Below are 17,967 nucleotides of genomic sequence, written 5' to 3' on the forward strand. Positions count from 1 at the left end.
GAGACAGAGAGACAGAGAGGGGGGAGACAGACAGAGGGGAAAAAAGAATCAAATCAAGGTATCCATGTGATTCAATTTAGGCCACAATTTAGGCCACAATTTCAGTTTCTTATTGAGAACCAGGTAACAGAACCAGGTAAATCCTTGACACTCACATTTGATAGTAAAGTTACGAACATCACGTGCAAGTAAACGTGAAATCATAAATAATCATATTGAGAAACAACAATCAAAACTGACCGACTGAGTAAGAACCAGTGCAAAGTGTCAACGAGGGCATGAATCAAGGTGGGGAGGAGTGGGTGTGAGGAGACATCTTAGTAATCAAAGCAGTAATGTGGAGGCCAGTCTGGCCTTCTGCCAAGCGCTCTGGTTAAAAGCGTGGAGCTGTCGAGACAGAGAGTAAGACAGAGCGCCAGTGAAAGCACAGAGAGAGAGGCAGGGTCTATCTCCGAAGGGTAGGGAGTGGCCAAAGCCTGCGTGCTGATGAGTGACTGAGCAAGGAAGGGTTCTTGTGGGTGGGGTGAGGAGAAATGAGGGAGGGGTGAGGATGATGGGATAGCCAGCTGAGCATAAAAACCCCCAGCACTCTTCAGTCTGATGTCCTGTTGCCTCACGAGCATCTCCAAGCCTCCAGTTCCTTCTTTCCACAGCGACAGAGAACAGAATAAGACCAGCCATGAGCCACTCTTCAATGCATACCTCCACTTCCTACAGGCGCACCTTTGGAAGCCCGCACCCCATCTCCATGTCCTCTTACTCCCCCGTGTCCTCCCGTATGCCCGTTTCTGGGGGGCGCTATATGCGTTCAATGTCACCCGCGGTGGTTTCCCGCTCCACCACCTACCACCAACAGCGTTCCCGCCCCACCGCCCAGCCCCCTCGCCTCACCTATGACAAGGTGGACTTCACCCTGGCTGAAGCCATCAACCAGGAGTTCCTAACCACCCGTAGCAACGAGAAGGCCGAGCTGCAGGATCTCAACGACCGCTTTGCCAGCTTCATCGAGAAGGTGCGCTACCTGGAGCAGCAGAATGGTGCACTGCAGCAGGAGCTCAACCAGTTCAAGGGCCAGCAGCAGCACGGTCAGCCCAACCGCGCCACCGATCTCTTCCAGGAGGAGCTGAGGGAGCTGCGGCGCCAAATGGATGCCATCGGAAAGGAGAGGGACCAGTACCAACTGGAGAGGGACAACCTGGCTGATGACCTGGTCCTGCTCAAGCAGAGGTTGGTGCCAACATGATAAAAAAGAAAAGTATGATAGATAGATAGATGATTCTTGCATGGGCATTATTTTGGGTGAAGGACAGGGTAATTAGAAGAGCATATTGAAAAAAAATTATAGAATAGAATAGTATGAGGAATTGTTTGGCCTTGCCTCAAGAAAATAACAGGAACATGTGGCTACAGAGAAAGTTGCATCCTGTTCAAACAACCCATATCGTCCCAACAGTCAACAGTTTTCTCTCCTCTTCATTCAAGATTTTCACTGTTCTGAGTTTGTCAGTCATATATGCTGAGTAATAGGTGTGGGCTACTGTGCTCACCACTGATGCCACCATCAGATCGTTCATCGACACTGTTACAATATACTGTACATGGTCCACTTTAAGTACAGAAAAGGTAGTGAGTCCCTGGGCGTTTACCACTTGAGACCAGTAGTGATGGTGGAGTAGGGCGTGGCACATCAGCAGACTGGGCACCACAGAGCGGCAGCATGAAACAGGACATTGCACTGCATCCTGCGCATGAGATTGTTTCTATGCATGAGTGTATATGTTTATTGAATGTCTTCTGTACTGGCAGGGTTCAACACAAAACAAGGAACAGTGCCTGATCAAACTATGACAGAGTACTTGATGCCAAAAAAAAGTGTTTGGTGATGAATGATTCCCTTAAAATAATCCAAACGTATCAACTTATAGAAACAAGCACAATTATATACGCACACATTGAGATGAGAGGAGAAAGGATCAGGGTAGGATGGACCGGACACAGGGTGGGGCCAGCTGAGGAGCAGGGAGTGGAAGAGAGGGAGGAAATGGGACCAGATGAAGAGAGGTTGGATATCAGGCGTGGCGAGAACAGCGTCAGGAAAAATCAATGTGACTCAATGACTCCATTAGGTGTGTTTCCAGTGTCCCTCGGTGCTGATGGGATGGTGCCAGAGACCCCATTAGGACAAAAGGACCCCTGTAACGCAGCATGAATTAAAGATGAGGAAGCAGGGCCCACTGTGTGATGCTTTCCCCACTAATCTACTTTACGTCCAGTCCGGACATGATTTCTGTCTGACAGGACAGATGGAGCTGGATTCAACCGCACATCCAGACATTGACCACACAGACAGCCCATCAGTCAGGGAGTGTTAGCAGAGGATGAGCAAACTTTGTATTATACATTGTGATGACTCATGAATTGTAACTGAGTTTTCTAGACCATTATGAAATATCCTTTTTCATTAGATTTAGCTTGTTTTTGCAGGAGCATCAAGTAACCTTTTGGCTGGAAAAGCAAATCCCACATATTCCAGATTTTATATCGCTGCCCTGTAAATGTCACAGTTTTTATCCCTTCACTGTATACTAACCAATACTAACATGGCCATTTAAAATCTTTAAAGAGATGGGAAGTGTGTGTACATAACCTTATTGAGTGTGTGCAGATGACCTTATTGAACTGTGGGTAAACCACATTAGTTGAAAGGAGCAGCTGCTGGTCCCACTGGGTGCACTCCCAAACCCTTTTTACGGGACAGTGAATTAACAAATTGATCCAGAAAGCTTTTTGCCAGCTGATGCCCTGGTGCAACCTTAGACAGAAATTCATCAGGCTCCTCTCTCTCCCCTTTTGTAAAAAAAGAATAAATTCTTCGAGCCTGAAGGAAATCTGAACACTGCTTGAAATATTTTGTCTTGCTCTTTTTGTCCTCAAGGTTGGATGAAGAAGCCCAGAAGAGGGCAGACGCTGAGAGCAACCTGGTTGCCTTCCGCAAGGTAAACATTCAGCTCACTGGACCGTGATTGATAACAGTGTCCTCAGGCTCAGATGACAGGACAAAGCTTTGTTTAATCTCCAACAATTATCACAATTGTGTCAAAGTAATATGAGTAATATGTCAGATTTTTAAAATGTCATTTCTCTAGACTACTGCACAGGAAAGAGACTTTTCTATTGAAAGATTTTCCTCTAAGAAAGTGATTTATACGAGTGAAACGATTACAGATCAGATACATTGTAACTGTTGTTGACTGGCATGACTTTAGTTTAATTGACTTTTTATCCTAAAAAACTCTGTAGTTTACATTTTTAAACATTTTTATATAGAAAGTCTTTGAAACAAATCAAATATTTAAAGCCTCAAAACAAGTGAAACTCACAATAATCTGTCAAATAGTTGTAATATAACATACTCTCATAATATTTTCAGCCGATTGAAATGTAATCTCAGAGGTAATGTAACATAATAATGATGTGTTTCAGCAATGGATGACATACTGCAATTATAGCAACATAAACGATAATTTTTTTCTCATATAAAAACTAGGACGTGGATGATGCCACATTGTCCCGTCTGGAGCTGGAGAGGAAGATTGAGGCTCTGATGGATGAGATTGAATTCCTTAAGAAGCTCCATGATGAAGTAAGTGACGCCACCTCCTCTGCACTTTCTCACTGTGCTTGTATAAATAGAAACGTCCTTTCTCTTTGGTGTCACCTTTCACAGTATCTTATCTAGATACCTATGATGACATTATCATGGTAGGTATTTGTGGTAAACTAACTGATTGACTTGCCTGCAATGAGATCATCCCAGTGATTAGCTGAGCAAGAGATGCTGCAAAGAGTAATTTTATGTCAGACTAACAAGATTCAACGTATTCTCTATAGCTGATTTAAATTTAAATTGTACTAACACTTATTGTCTTCAGTAAGTGTTACTTTTTGCAATATGATTGTATTCTCTTGTGGTGTTTTTAGGTTAAATGGGTGGTGGACACCACTGGCAGTTTTGACAACCTTCTAAGCAAAATTATAAGTATTTAGAGAGTAAACACTAAAAAAGTGTCAGTTCAGACACGTGTTGAAAATGTGGGATTTTAATCTCCAGTTGAAGTTGTAAAAAATCTGGTGTGAAGATCAGGCAGCAATATCTGCAAGGCAAGCAGTCGCTGAATTTCAGAAGGAGGAAAAGAAAAGATTAATTGAGTGTCATCCGCATAGAAGTTGGATGATCAATGATTACATCAACAAGAGATCTTCAAGAGAATAGAGTAAGGGTCCCAAAACTGAACCTTGGAGGATACTGATGCATAGGTTCAGTATGAAAAAATGGTTCATTTTTTAAATTGTTGAGAAGCTCTTGGCATATAACAGTTTTGTGTTTCTGACAATATTGATTGATTGAATATCTTGATGCTATCAGGAAATCCAGGAAGTACAAGTGAATGTCCAGACCCAGCAACTGAAGATGGAGGTGGACAGCAGCGCCAGGCCCGACCTCACTGGTGCTCTGAAGGACATCAGGGCTCAGTACGAGACCATTGCCCTAAAGAACATGCAGGAATCTGAGGACTGGTACAAGTCCAAGGTAGGTATACAGACAGACATACTGACAGTCACTCATGAACACACAAACACATATTTACTCTTGTGTGCTTCATCTTTTGTTCCTGCAGTTTGCTGATTTGACTGAGTCCGCAAAGCGCAACACTGATTCTCTGAGGCAGGCCAAACAGGAGGCCAACGAGTCCAGAAGGCAGATTCAGTCTCTCAGCTGTGAAGTTGATGCTCTGAAGAATACGGTGAGGCCAAACACAACCTGTCATTCGTCAATATTAGTCTATAATCTGTCATTATACACATTACACCCTCTTATTGTTCTGTATGTGCTGCTGTCTTTTTCAGAATGAAGCTCTGCTGAGGCAGATGCGCGAAATGGAGGACCAGTTTGGCAATGAGATTGGCAACTACCAGGACAACGTAGGCAGGCTGGAGGAGGAGATCCGCCACCTGAAGGAGGAGATGGCTCGCCACCTTCGGGAGTACCAGGACCTCCTCAATGTCAAAATGGCTCTGGACATTGAGATTGCTACTTACCGTAAGCTGCTGGAGGGCGAGGAGAGCAGGTGAGGGAGAATGAAATGTGTCTCAGCTCCAAATCTTTGCTGTTGTTACTGTTTTGTTTCTTGTATGTTTGAGTCTTTAATCTATGTCAGTTACAAACCTCAGAGTAACTGATATGCAAGTCTAACCTCAAGTAAAGGAAATCACTTTTCATTACTGATTCGTTTATAACACCCACATTTTATATTCCCTGTTCAGGATTACTGTTCCCATCCTCAATCTTGGCATGAGCAATCACTTTGGTGAGCGAGGTAAGTTATAGTTCTCTTTTTCTAAGATTATTATCAATTATAGAGTCATGAAGTGGGAGGAGCCACTGGTTCAGGAAGTGGTTTTCCCCATTCTGTATTCCCATCTAAATTTTTTCTTTAAGCAATATCCTCAATATCACTTAACATAGAAATGCAGTACTCTCCTGGAGAATGTAACAATCCTGTGGATTTATGTTACAGCCTTAATTTTTTAATGATTTCAACTTCTGAGAAATCATGTTTTGTCTGTCAGTTTCATATGGGGTATGGCTCTAAATACAAAAATACCCATGTGCCTCAGCTGCCGTTGCTATGGAGAATAAGCTAGTAAGAGGCGCGATTCGGAGTTGTAGTGATTTCAAAACGTCGACAAAGTTGCTGAATTCATTCAAAATTGACCCAGAATCTAAAAATAAACTGATTTAAACTGCCAACTGTATCGTCAATTTTCAGACAGCATAATCTTTAGCTTTCCCTAGCAGCACATGTAACCAAATTTTTTTGGGATATTACTCTCCGAAATGCACCTTGAGAGTCATAGATAAAGGTAGACAACCTGATTTTTTCTTATGCAGTTGTTGATCTGTCCGAGTCAATCTGAGCCTTGAAATGCTGAGTCTCGTAACATTATCTAGAAAAATCCATCTGGTTTTTACTTCCAGAACCAGGAGTGCCCAAAATACCTCCTACCACTTTGCTATTCTATACAGCTTAAACAGCAATAACACCTTGATAATTCAACCTTTGAGATGAATGTTAAACTTAAAAACATCTATATTGAGAATGCAAATGTATCTGAATGCACAAATCTCAGCAGCACTTCGATCTGATTTTTCAGATTGGGAACAAGCTCCAGGCAGCCTGAGCAAGAGGACTGTGGTGATAAAGACAGTTGAGACTAGAGATGGAGAGGTACAACGATCTATACAAAAGTGACACGACACAATGCAAAATAACTGGCTTGATGTTATTTGCATTGTGGAAATTGTGAGGAACATAACAGTTATATATTTACTTAAACCATATGAATGTAAATTTGAACAAACCTTTTTCTTTTCCATCAGGTGGTGAAGGAATCCAGGAGGGAGAAGGAGAGAGACTCAGACCGCACTGATAGAAGCGACAAGGATGACAAGGACGAGTAGATAAAACCTGATTACAAAATGTGAAGGCCAGAGCCATGAAAGAAAAAAAAAAGAGAAGGAAAGTGTGAAAAAAACCCAAACTCTGATCTATATAGTCCTCATTCCCACTAGTTATGTGTTTCCTTGTCTCAGTATAGGTGCAATGTTGAATGAATCCCTTTAGACAGTGTCACCTTGGTGCTATTTAAGCTACCCAATTTTTGCTAAACACTTGTGTCATCTGTAGGGCTAAGCAAAACCACTTTATTAACATACCACTTGAGGCCTTGATTTACAGTGCAATCCCGTGGAATCCTTAGACGACCACATGTTTGTAGCAGAGCATTAGGCTAAAATAGTAGTTTGTGCTGTAGGTATGACGTACAAACAAAACTCCAGACACTGCCCTTTGGTCAACACACCATAAAAGACCAACTGAGAATAAATTAACCTGTTAGCATTTGTTTTAGAAGCTTTGCTATCCTCTTATTGTGCAAACCAACAAATCAACAAATGACATGGATTATTAATGAACATGTAACACACAGGAAATGTTGACACTGAAAATATGACGGTCACCAAACTGAAAAGACTTGCTGAATTTGCTTCGCAATGCCGTGTGTATCTGGCATGACTGATGAATGAATATGTAAGTGCAAATAAAATTAATTGGAGCAAATCTGTGTTTTCTGTCCACATAACTCATTATGAATGTACTACTTTTTTTTTGGTTTATACTAATTTCCTCTTTTCTATAACCGCTGCTTTGTTCCATACAAGCCAATGTCTCTAGCTTATAACCTGCACTTTATGTCCAAGAGCACCTTGTGCTTGTAAAGAAATAGGTTTTAGTCACTCAGAATCAGTGGTGTGCATAAATTATAACAGGGGCACTATAGGAAGCAGGGAGGGAGGGAGGGAGGGCAAGGGAATTCCTCTAGTATTTCATCTTTAACAGGTGATAGGTGGAAAGTATAAAGGGAAAACATTATAAATTTGTCAGATCCCTTTGAACCCAAGGGTGACAACCTTTACCACGTACCACCTTTACCACACATACCATTTATAACAGTATTTGCTTGCCTGATCAAACTCACAGGACCCTCATATGACATTCTGGCTGTCTGAAGACGGGTTTGTAAATACATCACATGGTTAATTCGTAAAACTGTGCACTTGGTTAGAAAATATACAGTACCTTGCTTCTCTCCTCTTTGGCCTTAGGCATCAATCTGGTTGTCCAGCAGATTGTCCAAACACCTTCACCCCTAGCAGTCTTTGTGATGTTTTTTCTCTCAGTGTGAATGATGGAACCAGGTAGCTTCAGTGTGATACGCTCTACACTAAAGATTTTTTTTAAATAAACCTTTTAGAAAAAGTTATAAAGCAGTACAATTAACCAATTAACCATTATGCCAAGGAGGTTAGTAAACAACGACACAAGTTTATGTTACAGAAGCAAGAGGAAGTCCTTACCTTTTCCTCAGCTACTACCTACTACCTAAGTACAACCTCTCAGGCGACACTTTTGCACAAACTGCAGGTATATTCCCATAAATTCTAAATGTCTAGCACATCCAAACGTCAACCAAACCCTAAGCTTAATTTTTTTGCCTCAACATGGCACAGACCTGTCGTTGATTTTGGTTAGTTTGGAGTTTGTTAACCTGGCAAGGCGCTGCCTGAAATGCTAAACTCAGGGCCTACTGTCCACGTAGTGACGACATTCTACATCCGCTGTCGCTAGCTGTCTTGGCGCGAGACTTGTCCGACTTGAGAGACAGCGGGCCGAAACCACCGTCAAACTTATGGAAAAGCTCTGAACTTTACATACCGCCGGTTGCTGAACACGACACCTGTAGAGTCACAGCATTTGAACGGTTTGGTAAGTTAGTCCGTGTTGTTTTTCTCTCTCTGAACCAGGACTCGAGTCATTACGAGGTCAGACTGTTGAAGCTAACTGCCCCTGCTACATAACATTAGCAGTATGTGGAGAAGAGCCTCCTTTGTAGATTAGCTAATATACACCCTTGACGAGTATCCCTTATGATAATATTTTGAATGTGATTATGCTACCTCGCCTTAAGTTAGATGCACAAGTGACCTTAGAGTCCCTTAGTCTGGTTTCAAGTTTAATGCCAAAATAATGTTGGTGTGCTATGTTGGATAACTAGGTTTACCTAGAACCCACTTAAAGGTTTGAGATCCCCTCTACAGGTGACAGATGTGCCAGGCCAAGATGTTTTAACTGCTTCTAAGTTTACATGTCATGTCCATTAGCCAGTATTGATTTGATTGATCACACTAAAGCAGAATTTCATAGTGTAAACAACTTTTTGAGATGCTCTGTTGGTCTTTTTTTATATCCTGTTGTATGGCTGATAACTCTGAACCTTCACCTTCAGGCTGTCTGATGGTGGTTGGACTTATTCAAAATGAATTGCGAGCTTTTGGCAACATGCAGTGCTCTTGGCTACCTGGAGGGAGACGCCTATCACAAGGAAGCTGATTGCTTAGGTGAGTTGCTAAAATGCTGTGAAATGCTATAAATATTTTGTTATTGTAATAAATAAGTAATTTTCCTGCATCAGAAGGAAGGGGAAATATATTGAATTATTTTGCTCCCATCCTCGTCCTAACTGTTCTGTCTCTGTGTTGCAGAGAGTGTGAAAGACTTGATCAGGTATTTACGTCATGAAGATGACGCCCGTGATGTCCGCCAGCAGCTGGGTGCAGGCCAGATTGTACAGAATGACCTTCTACCTATTATCATTCAGCATGGACAAGACAAGGCCTTATTTGATGCTTGCATCAGGTAAAAACTTTAACATGAAACTTCTCTCATGAACTTGAAATGTATGTATGAATAGTTATAATGTGCGTGGGTGTAATAATGCATTTGTTAATATGTCATAATATGGTTTTATAAAGTGGGTTATTGATACACCATTGTCATTATTGTGATACATTATTGCTATACTGGTGCCAAGTATTGTTTTATTGAACAAAACCTGTTGCTCACATGACTCCTCTCTGGTTGTTCTCAGGCTCATGGTCAACCTCACTCAGCCTGCCATGCTTTGCTTTGGTAAAGTCCCTGATGACCCAGTGTTTAGACATCACTTTTTGCAAGTGACATCTCATTTACAGGCCTATAAAGAGGTATAGTGACAGTGTCAGTTTACATTTTCTAATATGTAACAACTGTAATTCATGTTTAAAAAGTACTGTATTGTATAATAGTTAGTACTTTTTGTGCTTTTATTTTCAGGCATTTGCCAGTGAGAGGGTGTTTGTCATTTTAAGTGAGATCTTATACAACCTTCTACAACTGGTGAGTGTTTCACTGGTAAAACAAAACATGACTTTCACCTCACCTCTTTTCAACATTATATCAGTAAAATGTTTCTGTTTATCTGTGTGTTCCTTCCTGTCTATTCCTACTCACCGTTGTCTGTTTCAGGACTGGGAGCAGAGACAGGAGGAAGATAACCTGCTGATAGAGAGGATCCTGCTGCTGGTCAGGAATGTGCTTCATGTACCCGCGGACCCCTGTGAAGAGAAGGTCTGGCTTTAACATGAATACCAGTGTGATCATATAAGAAGCAGAAGCAGAGCTACATCTGTCCCATATTCATCCCTTACCCTTCATCTCACCTGTACGTCTTCCCTAATCTCTGTCTCTCCTGTAGAAAGTGGATGATGATGCCAGCGTCCATGATCGGTTGCTGTGGGCAATCCACATGAGCGGTTTCGATGACCTGGTCAAGTTCCTGGCGTCGGCCCAGAGTGAGCAGCAGTGGAGTATGCATGTGTTGGAAATAATCTCCCTCATGTTCAGAGACCAGGTTAGACTGAAGAACCCCTTGGCGGTACACATATCGATTTCCAGTTGTTCTGTGTTTGAGCTGTTCTTTCTCTTTCCAGACGCCGGAAGCTTTGGTGAGCGCCGGTCACGCTCGTTCAGCAGAAGAGAAGCAGAGAGACTCTCAGGAGCTGGAGGCACTGAGGCAGAAGGAACATGCAGAGAAACGTTCTCGCACATTACAAAGAGGAACCAGGTAGAATCAAGCTGATATACAGTCACCACTTGACAAACAGCTTCAGATAGCTGCAGTTATACTGCTAGATACATTTTTATACTGTGACTCTGAAACACAAGCAAGAAGTATTTGCCAGGCAAGAAATAACATGAGTTACTTGCTCAATCATAAGATTGTGCATTACAGGTGATCAAATCTACGCTCTTCATTCTAGACACAAAATGTGTTTTATTTTCCATCTTTGCCTGAAAAATTTAAATGAACCCCTGCATATTATTTACAGAAAGCTCTTGTTTGTGTCCCAATTAGATATAAAGTGACTACTCGACCTGTATATGGCTTGTTTGAAGTACTGGAGCTTGAGAAATAAACACGTGTGTGTGCGTGTCTTGATGTTTTTCTTTCAGACACTCTCGCTTTGGGGGGTCTTATGTTGTTCAAGGTCTTAAGTCGATTGGGGACAAAGATGTGATTTACCACAGAAATGTTCATAATGTGAGTAGTGACGTCCTGCATCTCATCTGTTATGCACAACAATTTTGTGGAGGTGAGGTTGAGGTGTGGTGATGCTTTAATATTAATATTTCTTTTTTCTTTTCTTTTTTTAGTTCAAAAATTATACTCATGACACAGGCAAAGCAGTGAGACGTGTTCCCAAGAGGAATCGACAGGCTCAGGAATGTGAGGACAAACGCCGTTCAGCCTTAAATGTTCGACTCTTCCTGCGAGAGTTTTGTGTGGACTTCCTGGAGAACTGCTACAATTGCCTCATGTACCTTGTCAAGGTCAGCCGCTGTTACATTAGTCACTTATTTATTTGTGGTATAGACTCACTGACGCTATTCAACAATGACCCTTTTTGACTCTTGTTGAGTTGTATGCAAATAGGAAATATGACGCCACCACATCATCAAATACTTAGAATCATTATGAAGTCTATTTGTTCATAACATGTCTAATTAAGAATATGAATAAGAAGCAAGAGACATAGTAAAGTTAAGCAAACTTAACACAAGCACAATATGCTAAAACATTTTAATCAATATGAAAAAAGAGAAAGAGCTATCAAAAACATTGCAGTCCTGTACTTTTTTTACTCAATCTAATGTGATGCACTGAAAGAGTTAAAATTCTGATACCTTTTTATAAAATTACATTACTTAAAAATCATTTTAAAGAGGGTGTCTAATATGTTTATGTGCAATAGCTGACTCATAAGTAAACCTTTGTGTAGTTGCTGCGTACATTTGTGGACCCATTTTGTAAAAGTTTCTCACTTTGTTTCCTCGTCTCCTCTACAGGAAAGTCTAATTCGAGAACAAACCCAGCAACATGATGAGACGTACTACCTCTGGGCACTCAGCTTCTTCATGGCCTTCAACCGTGGCAACGGTTTCCGCGCTGAATTAGTTTCTGAGACCATGTCCATCCGTGCTTTCCATTTTATTGAGCGCAACATCACCAACTACTACGAGATGATGCTCACAGACCGCAAAGAGGCCACGTCCTGGTCACGCAGGTAAGAAGCTCATTAGGCAGCAGGTTGATAGAGAAATGTCAAATATGTGCGTTGGTCCCAGACTGATATCACTTGCTCTTTCTAGGATGCACCTGGCATTAAAGGCATATCAGGAACTGTTGCTAACTGTGAACGAGATGGACCGCTCACAGGATGACAGCATCCGTCAGAGTTCCAACGTTATTAAAAGTAAGATGCTAACAGCTGTTGTTCAGAGGTCAGAGGACTCTTTCCAGTTATACAATATTGCCTTTTTACAGGTTAATTAAGCTCAAACAGAACACTAGTTTGCACATGGTCTCATCATTGCATAATACTCAAAGTATATGGATATACTATTAAGACAATACTCAGTTTTAAATCTTGTTTTAAGTCTGTTGCTAGTTGCCTTATCTATCTATTTACCTTCACTTTCTAGGTAACATATTTTACCTGATGGAATACAGGGAGATTTTCCTGACCTTGCTGAGGAAGTATGATGAAACCAGACAGCCTCACTCCTACCTCAAAGACTTGGTGGAGTCAACTCATCTCTTTTTGCGCATGTTGGAACGCTTTTGCAAAGGTCGCAAAAACTTGATGGTTCAGGTAAGTTCTTGAGCTAAATGTGTAGTGTGTGTAAATTCTCGCCATTAGTAACTGCTTAGAATATCAATATATATCTTGGTTAACTCTGCAGAAGAAAAAGGTGAAGCGGAAAAAGTCTCAACGTGGAAAAAAGCCCTCAGCTGCAGAAACTAGTCCAGAGGCCCTGGCAGAGACCTGGAAGGTTGTGGAGGAGGAGCTGAAGGCAACAGGGTTTCAGGTCAGTCTGAGAATCGTCCTCAAGGGGGAGCAGAAGAGCATTTATTGTCAGATTCTGCACCAGAGAGTTTGGCTTCAAAGCAGTGAAGTTGCACAAGAAGGATGCACTCTAAAGGGCAGAATTTACCAACACTGAATACCTCCTCTCTGTCTTCTGTGTGCAGCTGTCTGAGTCTTTAACTGAAAGCATCGTGCCATTTGATGCCATATCTGAAACTCCCCTTGAGGAGCAGCGAACTGAGGCCATGGTGCGGGTGCAGGACGCCCTGCTGGTTCGACTGGGACCAGAAGCACTGGCACTGCTGCGTGCTGCCAGGTCAGCGAGACTCAACGCGTCATCGACCCCTCAGAATCATCAGACATGTGTTTAGTTATTTAAGCATTTATCATCTTCTTGCCATACGCAGGGAGGTGTGGCCAGAGGGAGATGTGTTTGGTTCAGCTGATGTGGAACCTGAAGAGGAACTGGAACTCCTTCAGCAGATCCTCCATGCCAACCTGCCAAGTAAGTTTTTAAAATGTATATTTACGTATCTTTTGTATGACAGCATCTATGCAGCAGTCAAACCTTGCCTTTTTAATTTCAGGGTCATCTGCTCCTGAGTCTGTGGTAGAGGAGGAGGATGATGCAGCAGAGTTAGAAGAAGAAGAGTTTGAGTCTGTCCAGATTTCTGAAAAAGAGTTCAACTTTCTAGACTTTATCAAGAGGTGATGAAAGCTGTTATAGGAACTTAAAAGATAATGTTTAAGATAGTAACCTGCCATTGCTTGCCGAATAGTACCTAATGGGGCATGTTACCCTTCTCTTAACCCCGCACAGGTTTGCCAACCCCAGTATTGTGCGTCCATACCTCCTGTTATTAAAATCATACCCAAAAAACACACCTCACACAAACCACTGCATCGCTCGAATGCTGCACCGCTTGGCTGTCGATCTCAAAATGGACGCCCTGCTTTTCCAGCTGTCAGTCTTCAACCTCTTCAACAAGATCCTGAGTGACCCCGCTGCAGCTGCTTACAAGGTATGGTAATGACATTCTTCAGTGTTGTCAAGCAAGCTTTTAGTGATGTAAGGTCAGCTGTAGATTAGACATGAGAGCTTACCTTTATTCTCTCTGTCATAGGAACTGGTGACCTTCGCCAAGTATGTGCTGCACCGTTTCTTGTCACTGGCAGCACAGAACAACAAGGCATATGTTGAACTGCTGTTCTGGAAAAATGTGGGGGCTGCACGAGAGATGACTGAAGGCTACACCAAAGATGGGTTGGTGCTGTCTTTGTTGTGTATTTCTCTAGTGTTTGTGTGTGTGTCTACTATTGTGTGCCATGTTAAGCTGACTGTTGCTACCAAGTTACAGGTAAAATATATATATTATAAAATTTCATTTATAAAACAAATTGCATTTACATTTGTTACAAAAGTCTTGGGTTCTGCAATTTCAAATATTGCATCTCGTCCTAAATATGTCAGAGAGGGAAAGAAGCCAACATGGACTGAAGAGGAGGAAGAGGAGTTGCGCAAGCTCTTTGAGGAGCACCGTCATTCTGAAGGTCTGCTTTCTTTTCGTTTGTTGTGTTATAAGTTACAAGATTCAGTCGCACACTATGTGCTCAGGTCTAGATTCTTTCACTGACTGTTGATTCTTGTGTTTAGTACCAGATATAGTGGAGACTCTGCTACCATTACTCAGCAACAACACCCGCACTCGGAGGCAGGTAGTGACGCAGCTGGTGCATATGGGTCTGGTGGACAACGCTAAGGAACTGAATAAACAGAAGTATGTATGCCAGACAGAATGAGTAATAAATTATAGCTAATATAGAGAGGAATATATTGCAGAATGGCTCTATATACTGCAAACCCTTTTTAAAGAGTTTTTTTCTTTTCCAAAAGGAAAGGTACCCGGATTGTTCTTTGGACTGAGGAGCAGGAGCAGGAGCTGGAGATGCTCTACGAGGAGTACAAAGTCTCTGACGGTACTGGACACCATATTGTCATAGTGTAGTGCATGAGAGGAAAATGAGGTAGCCTTTCAGTGTACGTCTGCCCTCGGTCTCAGGAACTCTTCATGGTTTGTGTTTTTTCACAGATGTGCTGGGTAATATCCTGAAGAAGCTCACAGCCAAGCGGTCTCGTGCTCGTGTGGTGGACAAGCTGCTCAGTATGGGCTTGGTGTCGGAGAGACGAGAACTTTATAAGAAGAGGAGTCGCAGTGCCCAAGGGAAGAGCTCTGGGAAAGGAATGGTAAAGTTCATCTAGATGTACTAAAAAAAAAAATAATAATAACCAATCAATTATATTTCAAGAAATGGTGTTTCCACAATAATGGTCACTCTTTTTCTGCTGCAGACTGAAGAAGAGTTCCTAGAAGGACTAACACAAGGTTTCCCAGAGGATCCTGTGGACAGAGATGATGAAGATGTGGAGGGGGATGAGTCTGAAGAGAGTGAGGAAGAAGAAGATGAAGAGCAAGATGAAGAGGAAGAAAGGGAAAAATCACAAAATGGAGGAAGGAGGAGCCAAAGCCTGCACTCCCCGGTAGAGAGGAGAGCTGATGTAGGCGCCATGGTGTATGCTCTACAACAGGAAGGTGAGACAAAGGCCAAACTGCTCTTTGTGCTCTGTCCTTTCTTTATAGTATATATAGTAGTAGTAGTAGTAGTAGTAGTATATATTATAGTATAATAAGATAATATTAAATATTATATGTGGATTAAATGTAATTATCAAAGTAATATCGGTCTCTTTTGGTTAGACAAGAACAAAGACATAAACAACAAATGTGTTGATGTGCAAAGACGCTGGTGGTCTGTGTGTTAAGTCCTTGTTTGAAAGAGTATATCTTTAAGACTACAAGAATAAAATATTCTTCCATCGTGTACTCTCAGGATTAGTTTCATGCTGTTGTTTTTCTTTTTCTTTTTTCTTTTTTTTGGAGACAGGTATGTCTGGACCGATGTTGTGGGTACAGAATTGTCTAAACAGAACAGCAGAGGACCGTGAAAAAGATGGTAAGAGCAACAAAAAACAAAAGTATCCAAACATTTAGCATGCTATTTTTTGGTTTTAGCTCTCAGGGAAGTTACAGTACATGTGAAAAACATTAATTAGTGCTGTTTGGTCTGTTAATGAAATCATTGTGAATCATTCAACAGGTTTGTCCCAGGCTGTGCCACTTGTTCCTCTGACGGAGGCAAATGAAGAAGCCATGGACAGCAAGAGCTTCCGGAAGCTGCTGCGCAAACTGGGAATGCGAGCACCTGCAAATGAACAGGTGTGTTTTTATTTCACTACTAAATCATTTCACCTCATTCTAGTTATAGCCCTTTGATCTGCTCTTTGTGATTTCATTTGAGACCATGTTGGAGTTTCTGAAAGTTTGATTGCAAAATAATTTCTAAATAATGGATTAAGCACCTGATGGTAAAATACTATACAGTACAGTACAGTACAGATACTTTACATTGACAGGATATATTTTTCACTGTTCTGTAACCAGGAAACCTTTTGGAGGATTCCAGCTAAGATCAGTACATCTCAGCTCCGGAGTGCAGCTGCAGCTCTTAGTCCAAGAGAGGAAGAACCTAAAGGAGGCGAGGAGCAAGACTGCTCGAGGAGTCCAACCAGAGAATCACAGGAGGAGGAGGAGGAGGAAGTCTCGAGTGAACAGAGAGCTCAGGCTCTGAGAGCTCTGCTGCTCACACGCAAGAGGAAACACACCTCAGAGCATACAGGTAAGTGCGTCTCAGATGACGACAGTTAATTGCAGCTCTGTCCCGTAGGTCAGCGTTAAGTTACATAGTCTTTTATAGCCAGCTTTGGCTCATCTAGTAGCCAAGAATGTGGTATTGAATATTTTTAAATATGAAAAATCTGTGTTTATGCTTCATTTTCCTGAGAATATAACATAGATAAACACTACAATGGCATTATTGGTTTAAATCTACTGCTAATCAAAGATGAGTGAAGGATTAAGATGACTTTGTTCATGTTATTCAATGTTTTTTTTGGTTGTTTTTAGCTCCTGTGTCAGATTTCACTCCTATTGAGGATACAGACAGTACACTTGAGAGGTGAGGTATTGCTCTGTGTTTTTGTTAATCCGTTAAGCCATCTGAGAAATTTCTATTTTTATTACTAAGTACTCTTAAATCTTAATCTATTCCTGTTCACATCAGGTCCCAGGAGAAGAACTCAACTAAAAGAAGCAGAAGCAGAGTGTTGGACGATGATGATGATGAGGAGAATGGTATTTTACTGTTGGAAATCAAATAAATTAGTGTTTTAATGTGTTAGTTTAATAATAACTAACTGGGCACCCAGCCAGAAAACTAAAGGTTAAAAGTATGTTTAGGTTTTCGTTCCTGATGTCATGCTAAGCTTAACATCAGCTCTGACAGTAGAGGTTTTTAAACATGACTGAACTGCAGCATTTTGGCTCACACATGACATGTCTTCACAGAGGACGACTCCACCACTGCAATGGATATGGATACCAACGGTGATGCAGATTCAGACAGGGAGGACGTCTCTGCTCCTGTGAAGCGTAGACGGAAGATGGTCTTAATTGATGAAGAGGAAGAGGAGGATTAGTGACTGTCTTTAATGGACAGTAAAACCTGCAGACAGGGGAGACATAAAAGTCCCCCACTTTGCTCAGAGGTTCTCTGGAGGGCCGCAGTCCAAACAGTGGAAACTCTATTAATGGAATACCAAACAACCCAGAGAAATAGGCCCTTAGACCTCCCCGTGTGGATACATAGATCCTATTAAGCAATTTCTTAATCATTTCTTTGGTAAGTAATTAATTGGTGCCATTATATAGTTATGGGAAATACGTTCTGCCTGTCTTCTATTTTGTTAGTTGTTCTTTTTCTCTCCCCAGCGTGAATATATAGATTTTGCTCTCTGAGAAAGTTTTGCATCACAGGACTGTTTATAACTCACTCATTTCATCTTTGTCTCATTGGTTCGATAAAATAGCATCGCCACAAATACTTTTGTACTTTCCAATGTTGACTTTGTATTTCAGAATAAAATTCCTGCCTACCTATTAATAAAAAAAATGTAAAAAGCACAGTTGTCAAAATAGTGGAAG

The 17,967-nt window shown here is 41.5% G+C and overlaps 2 protein-coding genes across 3 annotated transcripts; both read left to right on the forward strand.

Annotated features, from left to right (window-relative positions):
* The first annotated feature begins 278 nt into the window (after window positions 1–278).
* On the forward strand, window positions 279–6,523 carry prph (peripherin). The gene is made up of 10 exons (XM_070903008.1): window positions 279–288; window positions 654–1,227; window positions 2,936–2,996; window positions 3,548–3,643; window positions 4,427–4,591; window positions 4,680–4,805; window positions 4,909–5,129; window positions 5,326–5,378; window positions 6,217–6,290; window positions 6,443–6,523. Exons 1-10 carry the CDS (start codon window positions 279–281, stop codon window positions 6,521–6,523), a joined length of 1,461 nt encoding a protein of 486 aa, XP_070759109.1.
* Window positions 6,524–8,928: 2,405 nt separating this feature from the next.
* timeless (timeless circadian clock) lies at window positions 8,929–17,488 on the forward strand. Of its 2 annotated transcripts, none has more exons than XM_070902826.1 (29): window positions 8,929–9,019; window positions 9,164–9,317; window positions 9,550–9,664; window positions 9,774–9,836; window positions 9,966–10,067; window positions 10,195–10,350; window positions 10,430–10,563; window positions 10,953–11,040; window positions 11,154–11,330; window positions 11,847–12,064; window positions 12,150–12,253; window positions 12,483–12,652; window positions 12,744–12,869; window positions 13,033–13,184; window positions 13,276–13,373; window positions 13,456–13,576; window positions 13,689–13,890; window positions 13,993–14,132; window positions 14,340–14,419; window positions 14,523–14,646; window positions 14,763–14,845; window positions 14,959–15,113; window positions 15,219–15,459; window positions 15,812–15,880; window positions 16,025–16,143; window positions 16,369–16,603; window positions 16,891–16,942; window positions 17,048–17,118; window positions 17,332–17,488. In XM_070902826.1, the coding sequence occupies exons 1-29, from the start codon at window positions 8,938–8,940 to the stop codon at window positions 17,460–17,462; spliced, it is 3,762 nt and encodes a 1,253-aa protein (XP_070758927.1). In that variant the 5' UTR covers window positions 8,929–8,937; the 3' UTR covers window positions 17,463–17,488. The 2 variants fall into 2 exon arrangements, with proteins under 2 accessions (XP_070758927.1, XP_070758928.1); XM_070902827.1 differs by having other exon boundaries at window positions 16,903–16,942.
* The last annotated feature ends 479 nt before the right edge of the window (window positions 17,489–17,967 follow it).

The sequence above is a fragment of the Enoplosus armatus genome, chromosome 3 (assembly GCF_043641665.1).
Source record: "Enoplosus armatus isolate fEnoArm2 chromosome 3, fEnoArm2.hap1, whole genome shotgun sequence".
Taxonomy (NCBI): domain Eukaryota; kingdom Metazoa; phylum Chordata; class Actinopteri; order Centrarchiformes; family Enoplosidae; genus Enoplosus; species Enoplosus armatus.